The sequence below is a fragment of the Plutella xylostella genome, chromosome 17, assembly GCF_932276165.1.
Source record: "Plutella xylostella chromosome 17, ilPluXylo3.1, whole genome shotgun sequence".
Classification (NCBI taxonomy): Eukaryota; Metazoa; Arthropoda; class Insecta; order Lepidoptera; family Plutellidae; genus Plutella; species Plutella xylostella.
In genome coordinates, this window is record NC_063997.1 from 8770235 (window position 1) to 8791913 (window position 21679).

General features: G+C 39.9%; 1 protein-coding gene across 1 annotated transcript in view; it reads right to left on the minus strand.

Annotated features, from left to right (window-relative positions):
* Window positions 1–233: 233 nt before the first annotated feature.
* The window catches only part of LOC105390649 (heme peroxidase 2), a 39766-nt gene continuing 18320 nt past the window's right edge, over window positions 234–21679 (minus strand). The window contains exons 4-24 of the mRNA XM_038108831.2: window positions 17791–17957; window positions 15107–15176; window positions 14041–14170; window positions 10547–10739; window positions 9888–10025; window positions 8876–9105; window positions 8470–8595; window positions 7912–8064; window positions 7359–7534; window positions 6865–7003; window positions 6290–6564; window positions 5013–5186; window positions 4449–4625; window positions 3982–4185; window positions 3440–3682; window positions 3019–3203; window positions 2500–2768; window positions 1974–2123; window positions 1487–1633; window positions 965–1121; window positions 234–494 (exon numbers count right to left, since the gene is read on the minus strand). Coding sequence (XP_037964759.2) covers window positions 306–494; window positions 965–1121; window positions 1487–1633; window positions 1974–2123; window positions 2500–2768; window positions 3019–3203; window positions 3440–3682; window positions 3982–4185; window positions 4449–4625; window positions 5013–5186; window positions 6290–6564; window positions 6865–7003; window positions 7359–7534; window positions 7912–8064; window positions 8470–8595; window positions 8876–9105; window positions 9888–10025; window positions 10547–10739; window positions 14041–14170; window positions 15107–15176; window positions 17791–17957 — 3692 coding nt within the window. The 3' untranslated portion in view covers window positions 234–305. The remainder of the gene's footprint in view (window positions 495–964; window positions 1122–1486; window positions 1634–1973; window positions 2124–2499; window positions 2769–3018; window positions 3204–3439; window positions 3683–3981; window positions 4186–4448; window positions 4626–5012; window positions 5187–6289; window positions 6565–6864; window positions 7004–7358; window positions 7535–7911; window positions 8065–8469; window positions 8596–8875; window positions 9106–9887; window positions 10026–10546; window positions 10740–14040; window positions 14171–15106; window positions 15177–17790; window positions 17958–21679) is intronic.

Genomic DNA, 21679 nt, shown 5'->3' on the forward strand with positions numbered 1-21679 from the left:
ATAAAAATAGGTAATAGCAGAAATGAGTTGTCGTTTAAACCAGAAATAGGCAAAATTTAATCGATGGCATCACTGGATTCAATGACAGCGACGTCGCCACCGGAACAGATAAGATTGTGGCACTATAGTTTCTATTGATGCGCATTATAGCGTTGATTTTAGCAACACGTTTATATTTAAATTAGAAAACCACCTGTATGGCAACACCAAAATTACATATGCCAACCCCACGGAATCAGACCTTCTTTACTCTATGCCACCAAAACGAGCACGCAAAACCAACCGCTCTACCCAGCAACACACATTCACTTGGCGATGAAAGGCGACAGGTCCGGGAACTTGAAGTTGAGGGGCGGGCGGCGCGCCTGCCGCGGCCGGTCCGGGGCCGCGGCGCCGCACTGGGCCGTGCACACGTCGTCTCTCAGCACTGCCTCGCGCGGCCACTCGCGCAGCAGTTGCGCGCAGTCGGTGATGCGGAGCGACGCGCATTGCGCCTGGTAGGGATGAGGTATGGTAAGAATTATTTGCATCAAAAGTAAGACTAGTAACATTTAAAGTAAGTAACTAGTTAGTTTACTTGATACCTAAATGAAACTATTCAAGCCACTAACAGTTGGACAAAGTCTATCAGGAAAGAACTATATAGGTTTCATGTTATAAGGACTGTAGAAGGAAACTGTTCCGTCGCTCCATTGCAGACGTATTAAACAAAAGAGCAGTGAACGATGATGACGATGAAAACGTAACTTATTCGTATTCGGTGACAAACACTAGAGCTGGACTTGGGTTTGTTACCGCAATGTAAGCATTTAGTGTAACAGTGACAAACTGACATAGGGTTTGGCACCGGAATAGAGTTCTTAGTTGTTGACTGCCTAGGGTGTGCCGGACGAACATGAGATACAGTTGACACAACACCCAAAGACACATCCTTATTTAGCAAACAAATTCAACTTCAACTTACGCCCTCAGCAGTACATATACACGAGGTGCAGGGCGAGGGGAAGGCGGAGTCTCCCACTGCGACGTTCCGGCCGGCGATGAGGCAGCCCTGCGCCGAGCTCTCGCGCCACGCAGACAGGTCCAGCTTGGGCAGCGATGAGCACGGGACGCGGGGGTTTCTGCGGGTGGAGGGTTGTGGGTTAGGGTTAAAGTTTTTGATAGGTGTATAATGGACAATATATAGTGACTGTTTTTCTGATGGTATCGGGTTGAGACTGTGGACTGGTCATATAGATGGCCTTACCACCGATGACCGTTGAAGAGTTCTCGCACTCCGGCCAGTTGTGCCTACGACCTTAGAAAGGTAGCTTGTAGTAGTTGGATGATTAAATCCAAGAACAGAGTGTTGTGGGGCTCTTTGTGAGTACTCTATGTAAGACGATTAAGGGTTGATAGTCATGATGACGATAAGATACCTGTCAGTAACAGCAGTAAGACGATTAGGGGTTGATAGTAGGTTGATGGTCATGAATAAGGCACTTACAAGAAGTTGCTAGGCAGGTCGAAGGCGGCTCGCTGGACATCACTCGCCACGTCGAAGTTGTCGCACATGATCTTGGACAGCGTCACCTTGCGGATCTCGCTCAGCTGCTGCTCCGTGAACCTAGCCGCGTTGTTGTCGTTCTCGTACCTGGGAGGGGGAATTTGTAAGTAAATTGGGGTTTCAATTTTGCTATCTAGTTACAACTGAATCAGCATCCAGTTAGCCAGTAGGAAGGAGGAAGGACGATATCAGAGTTTTGTGGCGCTTATGAGGAGAGGCCCTTTATACGTAACAGTGGACAGTTACGGTAATAGTAATATATTTATAGGCTGATTATGCAGAGCAGAGAGATAATCCTCTCTTCAGCTCACAACTCGTCGTTAGATCATAATATTATGTGTATGTAGAGAATACGCTGGTAACTCCATGCAGTTTTAAGCTTTGAAGCAAGCCACTAATCTAGATTCACAATGTTCAACAAACTCACCAGAACCGGTCGCACTTCCTCAACTGGCGGAACTGTATGGCGATGATGCAGGCGAAGGTGGGCCCCACCAGCCCGCCCTGCAGCGGCCGCTCGCTCATGCCGCCCGGGAACAGGTCGATGTCGTCCACGGTGGGGTAGATGCGCTTCAGTCTGGAGTGAGAGGGAGGAGGTGGTGAGTTACAGGGACCAGTGGGGTATGATGATATGGGGAAATGTTTTATAGGGGTTGCAAGAAAATAATCATGTTTGTTACTTTAGCCTCGTGACCCTGAATGGTGGACGAAAATAAACGTAATTTCAGGCAGTAGGAGGAATACTTAAAGCGAAGAGTACTTAAGAGGATACACGGTGTGTAAATTCTAAACTTCAGTTTGTAGCTTTCAATCCAATAGGTACTTGTCTGGACTCGTCAACGGGAACGCCAAGAACAAGTGGTGCGACTACAGATATGAGCAATAATTATGTAGTAGGTATATAATTATATTATTATGTAACTAGGTACAGTTCATAATGTCACATCTCTCACCTAGCAATAACTTCATCAGGAATCTCCCTCGCCAAGTCTTCAAACGTAGAAGCCCTCTTCAGATTACACAGCGCTCTGTAGTTATTGTAGCTGGGGATCCCGTGGTCTCTAGCTCTCTGTATATTCAGGGCAATGAGGTCGATACCAGAGAACGGTATGCGACGGTCCTCGAACAGATGGTTGGTCACTTCTCCCGTGATGAACTGGTCCAAGGTTTCCATTGGAGTTGATGAGAGTCCACGCATCAGCTCGTCTACCATTGCTGGGTGCTGTGGAATAAATTGGGTAATCAGTGATGGAGCAATAATATTTAAGGTAGGTATTTAGAAATCAGCAAGCTGAAGTGAAGTGGATATAGCTCCGTATTTTCCAACCACCGATAACCATTATAGGGAGGAAACAAGAAAGATCGAACGCAACCAAGAACTGAACGCTGAGCATAGTGTGTTTGGCAGGGTTTTTTTTTCAGCAGTGGACGTTACTTGGCTGATGATGAGAATGATGATGCATAGAACTCACAGTCATGAACATGTCAGGCCTGAAGAACCCGTCCCTCAGCAGGATCGGCGGCTCCACGGGCTGGTATGTGGGTGACAGACGAGGCAGGTGCGGCCGCAGCAGCGAGTGCCCGAAGCGGAAGGCCGCCGCCGCGAACTCGGTCACGATTGATGGGTTGCAAGTGGGGGAGTACTCTTTGTAGTAGCCTGGAATAGTTAGGGATAAGTAGATTAAAATTCAACGAGTTAACTAGTGGCAATATGCCGATTATATTCGTATATAGCCTCGAACCGAAGACGAGTGAGAAGCCCTCCAGGTTAGACAGATAGCCGTTGGATGTGGAAAATTTAAAATTGCGATCGGGTACGGGTTGACAATGATAAACATTCTGAGCAGTAGAGTTACATAAACAAACGGTAGGTATATAGGGATGATAAATTACCTGACGGCAACAGCTTCAATCCATACAAGTTGACAGCGTTCCACGACAGCAATCGCGGCAGGAACTCATTGTAGATCGTGTGCGTGAACTCGGCCGCCACAATCCGTCTTGTATGTTCGAACAGCAGCTCGGCGTCCCAGTGCGGGTTGACGCCGCGGAGGCCTTCGACGACGCGGTTGTGTTCGCGCAGCCAGATCGTGTGGATAGCGGTCAGGCCTGGCTGTTCTGAGGCTCGCCCGTCGCCTGGAGAAAGGATTAGATTTAGTTGGGTGGGATCTTAGGGTAAGAGGAGTAGTCAGTTCGGTGAGTTAAGATAAATTGTCTTTTTCCCTCGAGTCTCGAATGCAAGGGGATTCGTCAACACATACTTACATAATAAGTGCCTAGTACTTATTATGTATGTCCACTTTCCATAAGCGATCTCTAAAATATTCTGAATACTAGAATTCTTTCATGTCGTTAGATAAAACCAATCCAAGACGCTGTCCAATAATACCTATACGTATTTTACTATAGGTAGGTAGATACAAAAGCCAACTCACCAGCAATAAAACAGTACCCAGACGGTGCTTTACACTCGGGATGGCTGTCGGACCTCGGCAACAAATCTCTTCCTCCAAGCGGGTGAATAGTCGCGTTCAGTCGTCCGTTGAAGCCTCGCAGCTTGCGCACGATGCACGGGTTCTCTCCGTAGATGACGGACGCGTCGATGAAGGCTGTGTTCTGGTTCACTTGCTCTCTGGGGCCTGGGGGAGAGGGTGGATTAGGTTAATATTTTGGGTAGATGGTGGGAGTATTTTAAGACAGTTATTGTATGGAAACACATTTTACTTTACAATTTTTTCTAATATAGTTCTTTTGTAGCTGAATGTTGAAAACTTCCATATTTTGTATTTAATCAATGAGTTTCACGTGATTGCAAAGTTGGTCCCATAATGTATTTTATTTTCAGTATGGCGGGTTCATAAACCTGCCTTTGGGAAGTTCACTGATGAAATTACACACTTACCCAACTGTTGTTGTCCAGGCAGACTTCTCATGAATGGGAAGCAGAGCCGCTCGCCGGAAGTGACGTTGACCTCCGGGTAGTAGTGGTCACCTCTCGGAACCGGAAACGGGTTGCATTCCGGATGTACCGTGCGCGGCGAGTCGCAGGATCGACAGTCAGGGATAGATTCGTGGAAACCTAAAATAGAAGTCATATAATAATATTTTTAAAAGAAACAAAATTAATAAGGACTACAAAATGGGTATGGAAGAAGACGGAAGAAAATTTATGTAACAACAACATAAAAAGAATTATGAATTTTTGGCAGCGCGTTGAATTCTTTTGTATGAAAAAATTGTAAGTACCTACATTTTTTTGTCAATAGTTATTTGACCCGATTTTTATCTATCTATAATAAAAATATATCGGCAATCGAATACAACAAAATTGTGTGACTCAGAGATCTCAGTCACACAATTTAAATAATTGATCAGTTGATCACCCTTCCAACTTTAGATCTCATCAAGCGTAGCCGAACGCCAGCCAAAAATCAAACCTATCCATTTTTCATTAACCATCCCTCACCTTTATGAATAGGCGTCATCGTGAGCTCGTGGTCCACAAACTGCGCAAACTGCATGACCATGAGCGTGTAGCGAGTGTGCAGGTTGGAGATGTCGGGGTGGATCACCGTGGAGATGACTCGAGGGGACGCCAGCGGAGCCCCGGTCACGGAGTTGATGCGGGGGCGGCTCACACCTGGGATGGGGGAAAAGGTTTATACTTAGGTGTATGTGAAAATATGCAGAGATAACATATAACATTAACAAACATTAACATAAGAGATAACATATAACATTGATATCACTGACTATGGAAAGGTTTGAATATTATACATAGGGATTAATCCATGATTTCAGATTTTTCAAGAGGTTGCATTACATTGAGGACATTAGACATACAAATATAGTTTTAATAACAAAAAATTTACCCAAACAAATCAATACCGTGCGGGTAAATAAACCGTTTAAAATTACAAGCAAAGTTCAATATTTTAGATATAGGGTTACGTAACGTACCTTGGGACGCTTGTACCTCGGGACATTGAATGTGTTTTAAAAACCGGCTAAATAAACACATTAAAATTCTACCCTAGGCATAGTATTTTACTCGCATGGCAAAACTAGTGAGACAATATGAAGTTTTTTGGAGTCAAAAGTAGCTTTTGTATAGTTTTTTGTGTTGCTTTATCTCATTGAGGCATGCTCAAAATAAAGACATGGATGTCACGTATAACTTTTCAGCTATTTAATTTTATGACATGGCAATTATCTGAAAGATTCCTTAATTAAAAATAAAGATATTTAAATTTTGGTTAAATATTGCTTTTTTGTACCTTGGGACACGATTAAATTTGTACCTTGGGACACTGTTTCCTATGGCTTTGTACTATGGAAAATGCAAACATCTAAATAACGCCTTATATCTCTGTTCTTATTAGTGCCAGAGTGAAACTAGACAGAAGAGAGATGCAGTAAATCAATAAGAACAGAGATATAAGGCGTTATTTAGAAGTTTGCATTTTTCATAGTACAAAGCTATAGGAAACAGTGTCCCTAGGTACAAACGTGTAACGTACCTTGGGCCAAAACAAGCATTTCTACTTTTATCTTAATTTAATAAAATCTGGCCACACTAAAGCTTTAGCACAAATACTAGTGATAATAGATTATATATCCTACCGAATAAAGAAAATTTCACATTAATATCTTAGTTGTACGCTGCGATAGCTTCATTCAAAGTTGGGGTAGTCGAAAATGTCCCTAGGTACGTTACGTTACCCTACTGTTTGAAAAACTCACCATCCTCATAAACGGGCGGCAACAATCTTGCGAACGTCGTCAGACCCTTGCCCAAATTAGGGTTCCTTAGGTTGTTACAGTATCCAGTGTAGGACCGGAACGGGTTGTCGGCATCACAAGGCCCGTTGTCGTCACACTGAGGTTCTATCGTGGGTCCCTGCTGGTCTTGGCCTACGAAGCCGCTGATGTCCACTTGTTGTAGTGCGTCGACGAAGTCATTGTTGGTCCCGAAGCCTAGGTTGTCACCTCCGAAGATTTGACGCTTGCGGCGGTGGCTGTTGAAAGAGGTTGGAGTTAATAAGATATGCAATACATACCTATGTATAATAATTATGAAGATAATGAGATTTTAATAAACTTCATCATTTTTATCTATAATACGGGATCATTTACTTCAGCAATTTTACTCTTAAATACAACTTTTAAAACTCAAAAAGTCCAGTGTTCCACAAGTATCATTATGGGGTCCCCTTCTGTTAATTATATTAAATATATTGATGTTGTACCCGGTTTTTTTTCGCACTTTTATCCATTAATTAATTATGACAGTGATGTAAGATTACAATAAAGCATACCCATTGTTGATAGTGTTCAGAAGCTCGTTGGTCGCAAACTCGAGGTATAGTGACGTGTTGGCCAGCTTGAGGGCGTATTTGTTAGCCTTTGAGAAAGAGGCCGCTGTACCGACTGGGGACTTGGGATCCGCTCCTCCGCCTGAAAATCAAACAATTTGAAATGAAATTGGGTTCAGTATGTACGTTTCTCTCACGCCATTGCTAGTCATCTAAAGGCCCCATCTCATGATATTGAACGTAATCAAAAGCTGATGTTTGCACCCAGTTTTAGTCAGCTACTGAAAACCTTTTGGTTTTTTTGCATATCCCCAACTTAGCTAGAGGATTTCACATTATATGGTGGTGATGCCAATACAAATAAATATCTACAGGTTTTCTCCCTATCATCCAGACTTATATTATTGATTGCTATAACTATGTGCATATTTGCCTTTATGTAAATCAAGTTAATGTTTCTTATTTAAACGATTATGTGCTTAATAAACAACACTCACGAGCTTCCCACATCATGTACTCCATCCTCTTCCTATCCGCCATCTCCTGCTTGGCCTTCTCCAGGGCTGCGGCCAGCATGTCCTGCGACAGCCGCTCGGCCGCGCGCGCGCCGGTCTCGTCCTTCCACGCGGAGAGTTCTAGACGCGCGTGTTGGGGGCATTGCTGGGCTGCGTTCCTGGTTGTGGAGGGGGCGGTGAGAAATTGTTTAGGAAACTTAGGAGCGCCAGCACGTTTTGGCGCAAGAGGCTTTGACCTTAACGAAAGGCAACGAAATCTTCATTAGCTAATTAGATCTGAGCCACTTCTGCACATAGGCGACACCTAAAGAGGGTTATAACATTCTGCCCTTGGTTTTCTTAGTCCAAACACCATAGCAACCAGTTGAAGGTACCGTAGGTATATGGCCTCCTGGCTCCTTAGCTCATTTGACAACCTTGTTTTCCTTATACCTATGGCTCCTTGTTTTCCTTATACCTATGGCTTTTTTTAATAAGTAGGTAATTAGGTAGTTATATTTTTTGCTGTGGTGGAAGTCTATTTACAAATACTTACAAGTAAGGGTCTTCTTTGACGAAGGCCCTCGGCTGTATGTCAGTGACGCTGTCATCAGCAGCGCACAGCAGCCCGGCCAGCGACACCCGGCGCAGCGCGGCCAGCTGCTCCGGGGAGAACGAGGAGGGCGGGATGTCGTTCTCGTACCAGAATCTGGGGGGAGAGTCTATTATAAGCGACTTGATAGGAAGGTTTCAATTATAAGCAACTACTAGGTGTAAATAACTGGGGGTGCGTCTGTCGTGTAAAAAAATTTAGATTATCTCCTTGTTTGCCTGTGAAATCAGATCGTAAGTGTGTACATAATAAAATTCAATTGTGTTTAGCGTTTTATAGGAAATACATTGCAAATACAAAAATGGAGCAAATACGTTAGTGTATTAAGAACATTTTAGATATTTGTAAAAAAAATATGGATTATAGTAAGTACAGTAAATGTAAAATCGTGATAACGAGCTGATCCTGAAACCGATTCGTTGCTCTAAAAATTAATTTAGGAGCGGCCAAGTAATAGTCCATCATTTAGAAAGAGTCATAGGTATAAGGTAATTAACTTACCGGTCACTTTTCTTCAAGTTAGCGAACTGCAGCGCCAACACACAAGCCAACGTGGGCCCCACCACGGCGCCCGTCGCCGCCTTCTCTAGGGCTCCACCGATCATCAGCTCTACGTCTTCTGCGTTCCTGTGGATGCAAACGTGAGAATAGAGAAAATGGAAGTAAAGAAAAAAAAAACAATATTATTATTATTATAGCTTTAAAATAAGCCAAGAAAGTAGAAACGTAGAATATATTCTTATGGTAGTTATTATGTTGTTGAGTTATTACAGGGAGGACACAACATAACAAAGCTGACCTGGTCTGTACCACTACAACACTTCACTACAACTTTTATTTATCCTGTAAAAACAAAACATTCGTTATAAATATTATAATCCAACAATGTAGGTATTTTTAAACTCACCTGTACATATCAGCCATCATCTCCTGCTGCGTTCTATCGAAGCCCAGTTTATCAAAGTCTCCGTAACTCTTCACTCCAGACGTGGGTTCACACAGGCGCAGCATCCTCAGGTAGGAGGGCACCCCGTGGTCCCTGGAGCGCTGGATGTCGAACGCTGATGATGGTGGGAATCGGGAGACTCCGTGCGCGACTGTTTGGACTAGGTCTTGGAGGGTGATGGTTTTGTTTTGCTGTGGAGAAAGGATTGGGTTATTAGTGGTGTGTGGAAAGGAAGTTTGGATTATCCTGCTGATAGATGTCTTCTGAGATTATAGTAAAGAATAATGGGCGAGTGATATCAGTTTCGATAGGTATTAGGGCGAGTACCTAAACCACTCTGGGAAAAAAATATCTTCAAATCTATCTATGTAGTTGTACGGTGGCCTGCGCCTAAAAGTATACAGGCGGAGTTTTAAAAATAGCGATTTCAAGCTCACATGCTGCTCAAGCACATCCACATAAACACCACTGCTACACACATCACACACAACACGTCCCCGGATTTATAACAGATGTAGCTGGTCCCTTCATCATCAGGGATCGCTATTTTTAAAACTCCGCCTGTATACTTTTAGGCGCAGGCCACCGTACATAGGTAAGTAGATTTGAAGATATTTTTTAAAAATCCCAACACTAATCTACATGTAAACACACAGGGGATTGAATTTAAGTAAGTGAGTGTTATATATGTTCCGCAACGTACCTCTACGTCTACTAATCTTCACGTAGCTCACACTAAACACCTAATCACTAATCAGTGGCTGAATCTGGATTAAGAATACTGGCAGAGTAGGTAGGAAGAATCCCCTTCGAATAAACGCCTAACGAATGAAGTATACAAAAAAGGCCAGGTTTAAACCTTCATACAAAACTACATTCTCAATCTCTTATGGAATCCATCCAAAGGTTGTCTGGCAGAGATCAGGGTAAAGAGTATTCTATCTATCTATAATTATCTACATTCATAGCTCACCAGTTTCTCATTGATCATGGCTTTGAAGATGGGCGCGACGGCTACCAGCTCGGCGTAGGTGCCGGCGCGGTTGTTGCTGGAGTAGCCGCGCCAGAAGCCGAGCGACTGCAGCTTGAGCTCCGCCTTCGCCATGCCGACCTGGTACCAAGAGGTGAGGAGTGAGTGAGTGTTTTGTTATACAGGGTGTTGTAAAGGTTGTAATCCTAGAAAGATTTTGAAATTATCGGAGTCACCCCCTTTCGGCTAATTGTACCATTTTTGCGATATCCTATATATTTATCTAGTAGTGTGCTTAGTAGAATTTAGAGGGCATACAGAATATTAAAAAGCTTAATTTGCCTGCATGTTTTTTACTGTTGTGAATTTCCATTTCATTTAGCATTTTGCAGATTGCATTGATAGACAGCACAATACGTGTGTTTATAAGTGTCTTACAACTATAAATAGCGCGATTTTCTATAGATTCTTGCATTGCTAAGCTAATTTTGTCAAGTAGATAAAAAATTAATAAGCCCAGAATAGCTTTGCCACCTTTCAGACATCGTAAACTTGCCTACCTATAACATAATTATGTCGTCATTAACATTTTATGGATTGTAATATCTGAAAATTTAATAAATTATTATTATTATTAACATGACTTGTTTTTACCAACTCACCTCTCCCAAAAGTACGGTCAAAAACTCGTTGTAAGTGATGTGTTGGATGACTGCAGCAATAGCCCTTCTTGCCTCCAGGAACAGAGTGGTGTCGTCCCAGAATGGGTTCATAGAGTACAGTTCCCCGGCTATACGGTTGTGTTCCAGTAGGAGCACTTTGTAGAGCGGGGCGCTGGGCGAACCGTCTTTGCATCTGGAAATGAGGGTTATGTGGTTAATTGTTGGCGTTTGTGCAGTGGTGGACTATTAGTCCACCACTGCCATCAATATCGATTTTAATTGTCTCCGATTTCCCGGGATAGGACAGGTTACTTGAAAGGGTATATTCTTTGAGCAGCATATACATGCTGCTGAAAGGGGTGAAATTATAAATGTGAAATAAAAGGGCAACACACAATAATATGGTCTACTATAGGAATAGGTACTATATAAAAGCCTAAGTACAGCTAGTACATTCAAGAATATACAGGAATTTAAATTGTAGTAAGACTTAAATACCAATACCGGCAATCGGCAATCAAGGAAGCATTTTAATTTAAACAGTATGTACAAGATGCATCCTAAAGCGCATGCCGACGTTTATAGATTCCTGACACGACCGCCACGGCAAATAATATGCCTATGTTTGTATGTACCTAGTAGCTATGGTATGTATGTTACCTATGATATTATGTGGAGCTGATAATCGTTTCTATCTGAAAGTTTTATCGGTATCTAGTGTTGAACAAAACACTAGAGTGCTTTATAGGTACGTACCTACTTACCAACATTAGATAGGTAGAGATAGTTTCAGATTCTTATTTATAAAATATTTCTAAAGAATACAAGTATTTCCAGTGTCATTCTAGTTTTTGATTTCGTGCTTTTGTATTTTATATTATTTTTCATTCAATTCATTGTAATCATGAATTCATAAAAAACTGACGGTATTCTTTACAGATGATTGGTTTAGTGTAAGAATAAGGTATGTACTTAGGCAGGCTAGAAATAAAACCCAATGTCTACACGCGTGAATGCAAACAATCTTAAGGTTGGATCCTTGAGAGTGTATTTGCATACAATCCATTTTAGTGACGACACCTCGGAATTCCATCTCGACGGTTGACATATGTTTTTTTTTTCATTTTTATTTGATGTTGTTTAGCTGCAACTGATCTAATTAAACATAATTAAAATAGTATGTTAAAAACACGAATTTAATGACCTATTAGTTACTGTTATTATATTTTTGTTTATACCTATTAGTTTAACACCCACCGACAAAAACAGAGCTCTGAGTTTTATGACGACCAGAGTTTTTTTCAAATTCAAATTCAAATTCAAATGGTTTAATCGACGTAAAATTTTACAATTATTTGTCGATAGTCATCTACCACCATTTCACAAAGGCCCCGTCATTGAGAAGGAAAGAAATGGCGAAAGAAACTCGAGCATCTTTTCAACTTTTTCCTTATAATCTATTACAATTTTTACTTATATCTAGTACCTACAATTTTACTTAAGTACCTATATCCATTTCATTTTTTCAATAGCCTTAGCTGAGGTGGACAAGACCACGCGTTTTTGTCGTTTAAATAATCATTTATACTATAGTAAGCTTTACTACATAATGTAGCTTTAACATAATTCTTAAATTTTTGCTCAGTAAGGTTTATTGCTTCATTTGATAATTTATTATAAAAACGTATACAGTTCCCCATGAATGATGTGTTTGTTTTCGAAAGTCTGAGTGTGGGGAAAAGCAACTTATTTTTGTTTCTGGTCTCAATACCGTGAGTGGCTCCTACTTTACTAAATGAATTTAAGTTTTTACGAACATACATAATATTTTCATAGATATATTGGCATGGAACAGTTAGTATACCTATTTCCTTAAACGTATCTCTTAATGAAATTCTAGACCCTAATACATATATGGCTCGAATTGCTCGTTTTTGCAGAACAAAGATTTGATTAATGTAATTTTATTATAACCATTTAACAAAAGTGCGAAATAATAAAATGTTTTGTAGGTATCTACTCAGGTTAAGTAATTGAATAGTGTTATTAAGGTATGTACTTGTAGGTACTAGATATCAATTTAAGATTCACGTGTATCTGACACTCGCATCCTTAAAACGGCAATCACAAAAACCCTATCAAATATTAAAACACCTTTTTGTAAACCTCTATAATTAAAGAATTCATAAAGCCTTCTATCGAGGACGTCAAACAAAACAATGGATAAACCTTTTAGACTCGTGACTGATTAGTTTGAATGGACGGCGAATGTGGGAAACGGCTATTTATACGCCACTAACTAACTTAGCAGGAGGATGTAGTTTTACGATAAATCGTCTATTAAATTTAATTCTTTCTACGGATATACGTGAAGACGTGCGCGGATAATTGCAACTTTGTTCACATAACTACACGTTTTAATGGCGATGTCGTCTTGTAGATACATTTCCATTTATCCTGATGAGTTGACGAACGATCGTGGGATGGGAAAACATCTAAGGAAGTTGCTTTATTTTTGAATGATATAGTAATATCAGATCTGTCTATACCGATTATAAAGAGTTTATCTGAAAATTTACTGGGAGTCAGTCATCACATCATACATTTTGTTCACCACAGTCAAACCTTATTAACATTTGGTGTTGTGGGATGTATGTACTTATCAAAAGTTGTTTTTCTTGAATAAATGTTTATTTTATTCTATTCTATACGACTATATCATGATATTATACTTTTCATAGATTTTATCGTATATGCCTATTTTTCTTTTTATTTATTTTTATGGCAACAGCCAAATTTCTAAATTTAAGATTTAACGCCTTCAGTCTCAGTATTTGTTAACTTTTTAACCTAACTGCGCCTGCGCAATCGGAAGAAGGTTCTGCACGAATTATTTGATCCGCGTGCAAGACGAGCGTAACGCGCTTTGCTATAATTTGAATATTATCTGCAGTTACGAAATTATAGAATGTTCCAATTTGAATTGATGAATGACTGTAATTACGTACTTCAACTACTTAGAATGAAACGTGGCAATCGTGAATGCTTTCACATATTCACAGCCCTTCCAAAATCAATCCTCTGTTAGATATACATAGCCATCCTCCGACGCGTCATGATCTTCACTAGACGGATTGGCAGTGGGAGATGTCACTACAAATAAGTAATGTACAAACAGCTCACACACAGCCCACAGTTTTAAAATAAAATTTTAACACATAATTGTACATGTACAGAATGAGTATGGATTTCACGTCGTTTTGAATTTTATCCCATAGAGTTAAGGACGAAGACCAATGAAAAATTTTACGTATTCATCATCATCATCAGCCTTCTATCGCCAACTGTAGGGTATAGGCCTCATTTTTTGTACGCCAATTCTTCCGACAACATACTTGTGACAAGACTGCAGGTCGAGTTTCCCTGCGTCATACAGCCGACGTTTTTAACCTCAGATGGAAAAAGAGAAGTGTTAACTATAATGTATAACATACTTGTGACAAGACTCCAGGTCAAGTTTCCCCGCGTCGTACAGCCTCAGCGAGCGCAGTTCCTTCTCGGAGCTGCCGTACAGCGCGGACCCGTCCAGGAACGACGTCGCCAGGTTCATCTGCTCGCGGTGCTCTGTGGGGGGAGGGGGACTGTTGTACAGGGTGTTATGATAAAATGCAATGATTTTTTTATGAAAGCAGGGACATCAGGAACACTTTTTTATTGTAATATTGTCATGTGACAAAAAACATATACATTGAACATCCAAGTCCCGAATAGAGCAAATATTTTTCTTCAAGACAATATCTGCCCCGGTCGGGGATCGAATACAGGTCTTTCAGCATAGCTGTCAGCTTTTTGTACGTCCGGCACACCCTGAGGAGTCAGCCATAAACCCTAAGCTAGCTCTAGGATTTGTCACGACGTGCTATGAAGAAGAATTAGCCTACACGAGTTAATAGTATTTCATTCACTTAATTTAAATTGTAGAGGAACTAAAATTTAAATTCCCAGTCTAAATATATTTTAGCGTGGTTTAATTATTTTATTCATACTAATTTGCTAACATACGGGAATTATCATACTCGTATTAGTCTACATTCTTTACTATTGATAGCACTTCAATGATTTTAAGCGGAAGTGAATATTATGTCAACATTATAATAAGTTAAATTTTGAACAGGTTTTAATTATAATAAACCATATATGTGTACAAACTGGTTTCTGGCATATTTGGGTCTTACTTTTTTGTTTTAAATCTGCCAGTAAGCGGTTATTTCTTGCCGTTCACTTCGTTAAAATACGCTGTAATTGATTTAATTCTTACTTTTACAATGTTAACTTTATGCCAATTATTATATAGTCAGAAATATAGCTCTCGGTCATCATTATGGCCGTCGCTGTCGGTAGCTACAGTTTCCACAATTATCTAACACAAGTGTACGTAAAAAGTATTATTAATGCCGTTTGAGCGACTTTTGAAAATTTGGAAAATGCTTTTCCAAAGTAACTTTTTAGGTCACGTTACTTAATAAATAATAAAGGATTTATTTTAAAAAGTGTACTCACCAAACCTGCAAGAGTCAATGTTTCTTGCTGGGGCAGATCTGTAATAGTCGCACTCTGGACCCTGACATTCCTGCAACAAACAATATTATTACTACTCAATACATAACTACTCAAACAACATAATTGCGCATGTTAAATTTGGTTATTTTCGTTTTTAATTTTCGTTCAAAATATGTCAAGGTAAAAGAAACCTAGAATCGAAATGATAAAACGATCTGACCCGTTCGACCTCATGTCTAGATTCGATACGTAGAAGCAAGATAAGCGTGAAACGCGATACAATAAAAAAGTATTCTGTAAAAGGCTAAAGTTGAACGAGAGTGCCGTGTGCCACCAATTATCACCTTAAGGCAGCAATCAATCGACTCTAGTTGAACTTTAGCCTTTCACTGCCAATTTCCACCTTTACCCATTGCGCTACTAGAACCAACATTTGATTACTCGACTATTAAACCCATATCGGCTGACAGAGCAATCAGATCCGTCCATAGCGGCTCCGATACAATGCGATAACTGGGGGGTCATTCTATATGACGAAAAAACTAAGTTTCGTAGCGCTGCAGCCCGAGCCACGACTCTATCTTATTGTATTAAATATGCAGATTGGACGACAGTGGTTCGTTAGTTTTTCGTCAGTATAGAGTGGCCCTCCAGTGCTGTAATGGTTCGCGAGGTCACGCGAAGAAAGGTTACGTGTGCACACTCATCGAATAGTGAAAGTGAGACTCGCTCGATGAAGTAACAAGCATCTCGGTACTTCCGTATGAACACACCTTTGTACTTTTGTACTGGCTGGCGGTTGTAGGGGCGAGCGATGACAAATGGTTGTGATGGTTGAGGGCAAAAAAATAAGATTTTTCAGATCACGGTTAGATGATTGTTCAGAACACTAAGCTTTATCTAATAAGTTATTTACGCTCTTACAACATTTAATAAATTATTTTCTATAATTTAGGGAAGTTGAAAAAAAATTGCAGTTTAAATTGTTAGATACCAGTTAAGTACCTATAAAGTATACTTTATTTAGGTCAATTTAATATTTTTTCCTAAGGTTTTTTAAGCAATGTGGATGTGCCCTTAAGTGAGTGGTAGAAAATTGTATGAAAATTGATTGTTTTATGGTGTATGGTACTCGCTCGTTCTACTAAAGTGCTCGAAAGGTGAATGCCGTGTTAAATTTAATAGTGTAGGTTTTTGAAAGGCACATGTTAAACGAGATATGGCTGAGCATTCATTCATAGATTTTAGATTTAATAAGTTCTCTCTTTTTTGATTTTTTAAATGCAAAATTTTGTTATTTTAGTTTGTTACAGTAGGAAAATAAACTTTCTACCCATAGATGTACTTACCTAATTTAAAATTGTTTACTTAATTAGGTATTGCTTGTATTAGGTTACATATTTTGTTATCTTATAGGTAGTTACAGTTTAAAGTTGTACTTATATTCTTCTATAAGGGCTGATTATTATTCTATACAAGAAGCCTTTGATTAGAGTGCAAATTGTCAGCCAATAATATTATAACTTCGTAAAACATACCGATTGACCTACTTATAACGAGCCGTTAAGAAAATAGCTTGGATTTAATTTGTTATACTCAATAATAATAAACTAAGCGCATTATTACTCTGTCTGTATCGAAGTTTACTTTACCTGGCAGGTACATCGTTCTAGGTTTATTAAATTAAGTTATACTTATACTATTACTAGGTTGAAACGATAGTAAGTTGTTTTGATTATGGCATATATACAACAAAACACATATACCTTCAATGCATCTGTCAAATATTGTGTCTAACTCCTGCTCCCGTAATATAAGAATAGTCCAATTTCCTAATTAAAGTTATGACCTAGGTGCGCGATACAAATTCTCAATACTCGTAGTAATCTTTTTCGACTTACAATACTATTTGACACCTTGTAGGTATAATTGCCAATATGGGTAAGTAACCAAACAAAACAAATGTAATTACAACATAAAGTTTGCTTTTACGACACCCACCATCGCTTCTCAGAGATATTATACAAAAACACGCATCCGCCGTCCTTCACAGCACTAGCCACGACGTGTGAAGCTTAGTGGAGCCAATGAGGTAAGATCTGGCCTATACAGGGTGATGCTTTATCAGTGACAAAGCCTAGACTAATGTTTGTCACTGACAAACTATGGGCCGGTTAACATAGGTGATATTTTAAAAAATCTACAAATAAGTAGTAGGTATGCCATAACATACGTTCTTACGGCTCAAGCACGAAAAAAATTGGTTCTTTGATTCAGCTCTATACAGTTAGTTAAACCTTAAAACCGGCTACGGTTAGTAAGAAACTTTGCTTAATTCAATTGCTTTGTTTAGGAGATCATTATTTTTCAGGCTAAGCTGAACTAAGTCGGTCAAGCTGAGTTTGTTTATGCTAATCGGGGTTAATACTTTCAATAATACTCTCAAAAAGTTATTATGAGATGAAAAAAAAACTGCTTTGTATATCCTTTTTTTGTGCCTTGTGGTTTAGGTTACTGAATACGTTAAATTCTCACTTTATAATTTTTCTTATAAAATATACATATTTTACAAAATCCCGATAAAATATATGCTAAATTATAAATCAAGAACCGTACAAAGTCCACGACAATTAAGACCCTACTACCCTTCATCCAGACCCAACTCCTACCAAATCCAAGCTCACCTTATTCCCATTAGCAGTCCCCACGAGGTCATCCACGACGAAGTGTCCCCAGGCTGCCAACATACTGGTGACGTAGTCGTGGTCCGCCGGCGCGGTCAGCTGCGCCGCCGCCCGCACCGCCAGGGAGGGCTCCGGCAGACGGGGGGTGGAGAGGGGTTGGGCCACGCCTGAGGAAGAGGGGTGGTTAGATTAATAATAAACGAGATTCTTTATTTCAACACAAAAAATACGGACGCAGACAGTGAAAAGGACTTCGTTTAAGATAAATGGCGGTGATATCGATTAAAGGGATTTCTTTCAGACAACCTTTGGGTGGAAGAAAAATATATAAAGCATAGAATAAGGATATAATAACGTAAAGTATATCCACGAATCTATCTCGTTATATTAAACGTGCCGATTGTACGAATGCTCTCGTTCGTTCGTTTGTCGGCGGTGTATAGTAATATTAAACCTCCAGCTATGTAGCTTCTCCATCTTCCTATCGTATCAACGACAAACCAACAAAGTCACTAAATAATACATGAACTGGGCTAGCTAACTTACATACGTGTAACGCAGATATGTAGTAACATCCATAAATTCTGAAATGCCTATAATGGATATGCGTGGAACTGCGCTAGTGGGAAAACCACATTTTTGTTCGGAAGGAAGTCGGTAGTTTTCCTCTTATTGACCATTCATTGGACATTGTTGCTACATGACATGATCTTCAATTCTAATAGGTAAATATTAATTTTAAAAAATAATGGGAGCTGCTTGCCTTTTCTAAATTTGAATGTCTTAAATTTAAAGCTAGTTACTTTCCAAATGAATAAAACCAAACATTATCTACATAAACAATGTAAATAAGTATATACTTCCTCATATTTATAAATTTTATACCTTACATTACAACTCTTATCGCCGCTACGATATAAAAAAAACCTTACCAAGAAACTTATAATACCTACTTATTAATCAATAAATTACGATAGTATTCGATTCAAAGGCTGTTATTAAGTACTCGTATGTTTATCTGAGAGTATATTATTGAATTTAATTCATGAGTACAAAAACTTCATGAGTACCCACCTTCGTGATTCATGATCGTAATCACATCGTAATCATTGATGGCAAAGTGTTTGTCTTCGGTAATAATTACCTTTGTAAATATGTGTTTATTATAATGGCAATACAAGGATGTTTTCGAGTGCTCATTATATACACAATGATGAATGATGTCAGTGGGTTCTTAAAATCGAAAGTTAATATGAGGGTGTTTATTTCTAATATTTATTATGCACTACTATATTATTTCGTCAGTTAGTCAGTTGCAGATAGATAGATAGATAGAATATTCTTTATTTGTACACATAAAAGAAACTTACAAAAACTTAAATACTAACAAATATGTACAAAAATGGCGGTCTTATCGCTTAAAGCGATTTTTTCAAGACAACCTTAGGGTGGAAGGATATTTTGTTTAAAGAGGGGTCAAGTGTACTAAAGAAATGTAAAGGAAAAATTAAAATAATGATTTAGTTATTATATTATAAGTCCCTACAAACTAAATCTATAAACTTACATGTAATTATACTTATATACCTAAAATAAGGATATATATTTTATAATAGACTACATAGACCTACATAAATATAATAATCAGATTTAATAGGATATATATACGTAAGTCTGAAATAATATAATAAGAGCTCCAAAAACAAGACAACATATGCAATTAAATACTAAGATAGTGTTCCTTCAACATTCTTTTAAATGAAGCCAATGATGGTGCTTTACGGATGTCTAATGGGAGATCATTCCATAAAGTGATCGCCTGTATAGTAAACGAATTACTATAAAATTTTGTAGAATGGGGAGGAATATTTAGGCGTAAGTTGTGAGCAGAGCGCAGTGTGCGGTTGTGTGATTCGTACCGGAACTGAAAGCGCTCTTTAAGATAAGCCGGGTATGATGGGTTAAACAGTATTGAATACAAGAGAGAAAGAATGTGGGTATTCCGGCGGAGGCGAATGGGGAGCCACTTGAGCTTGGTGCGAAACTCAGAAACATGGTCATATTTGCGTAAGCCAAATATGAACCGTATGCAAACATTTTGGAGGCGCTCAAGTTTGTTAAGTTGCTCTTCGGTAAGATCGGTGTAACAAGAGTCGGCATAATCTAGAATAGGAAGAAGTAAGGATTGAGAAAGAACAATTTTGGTGGCCGTGGGTAGGAAATTTCGCAATCTCCGGAGTGAGCCTGCAGAAGCGAACACCTTCCGGCTCACCTCGTCGAGCTGATTCTTCCAAGTCATAGCGCTGTCCATGTAAACCCCAAGATTCTTCACACATTTACTCCAATGTATGTGGACTCCGTTAAAAACTATTGGAGGCAGGGTATTTAGGTCAACGAGTGACGTAAATCTGGGGCTCCCTAAAACTATGACCTGCGTTTTGGTCGGGTTTACCTTCAGACCGTAATCTTTGCTCCATAATAGTATGTGGTCAAGGTCAATATTTGTTTTGCGGATTGCAAGTGGTAGGTCTGAAATCGACGCTTGGTTATATATCTGTAGATCATCTGCATAAAGGTGGTAGGAAGAAGAGATATTGTCGGAAATACTATTTATGAATATAGCAAAGAGAAGAGGAGACAACACGCCACCTTGCGGGACACCGGCTGTGGTGCTACACCAGACAGAGTTGGACTCTTCGATGCGGATTCGCTGCCGGCGGCCATGCAAGTAAGTATGAAACCAGTCAATTACCGTAGGAGATACATTAAGAGAACGTAATACCCCCAATAGGATATCGAAATCCACTGTGTTGAAGGCGTTGCTGAAGTCGAGCAGTGATAGCACAGTCAGCTCACCGTTCTCCATACCCTGGCGAACGTCGTCCGTGATTTGCACCAATGCCGTTACCGTGCTATGACCTGGGCGGAAGCCAGACTGATAAGGATTCATCAGATCATTGCGAACCAGGAATTTGTTCAGCTGATGATGGACTAGACGTTCGAGGACTTTGGAAAGGAAAGGAAGTATGGAGATAGGGCGATAGTCGGAGAAGGATGGGTTGGATTTTTTGGGCAAAGGAGTAACTTGAGCATCTTTCCAAGTGGACGGGAACGTATTAGAGGATATAGAAAAGTTGAGTATGTGGGAAACAACGGGAAGGATAATGTCCAGGATAGGGAGCACCATCTTCCGACTTATGCTATCACTACCGACAGCGTTAGAAGTGATGGCGAGTATACTTCTCTCAACGTCACTATCAGCAAATTGACTAAAGTTGAATTCGGAGAAGTCAGGAGTTGGTTTTGAAGAAAGAGTATTCAATGTTCTAATTTTAGTGGCACTATCCATGGCTACTGATGACGTGAAATGCTGATTAAGAAGATTTAAATCCAAGTCTTTGGGAATAGATTGAGAGCGCGATTTACCAACTCCTAATGACCTGAGGAAGTTCCAGACTTTGGCTGGATCACCATTCTGAACGGACTCATGTTGCAATTGATTTTTACCTGGGACAGGTAGGTATATTTCGCTACTTAAAAGGTTGTAAATATAAATAATATAAAGCTCTATATATTGCTCCGAACGTGATATTTTGATTTGAAACAATGTAACATCACTATCTTTAGTTTTACCGCGAAATTAAGTCGCGCGCCAAAATGTTAGCGTCCCACGCCCGCCTCACCGTTTCTCGCGCAGCTTCTCTGCGCATACCGCGTCCCGCGCGCTCACTCTTCACCCCCGCGCACACCCGCTCGCGCCACCGGCCAGCGGAGCCCGCGCAGGCAGTCGGCGCCAAACCGTATTCCCGGCTGGATCACGCTCGCTTGCATCCCCTTCGCGACTATTACCTAGTTGTAAGCAAAGACTACCTCACTTGCATATTACGTG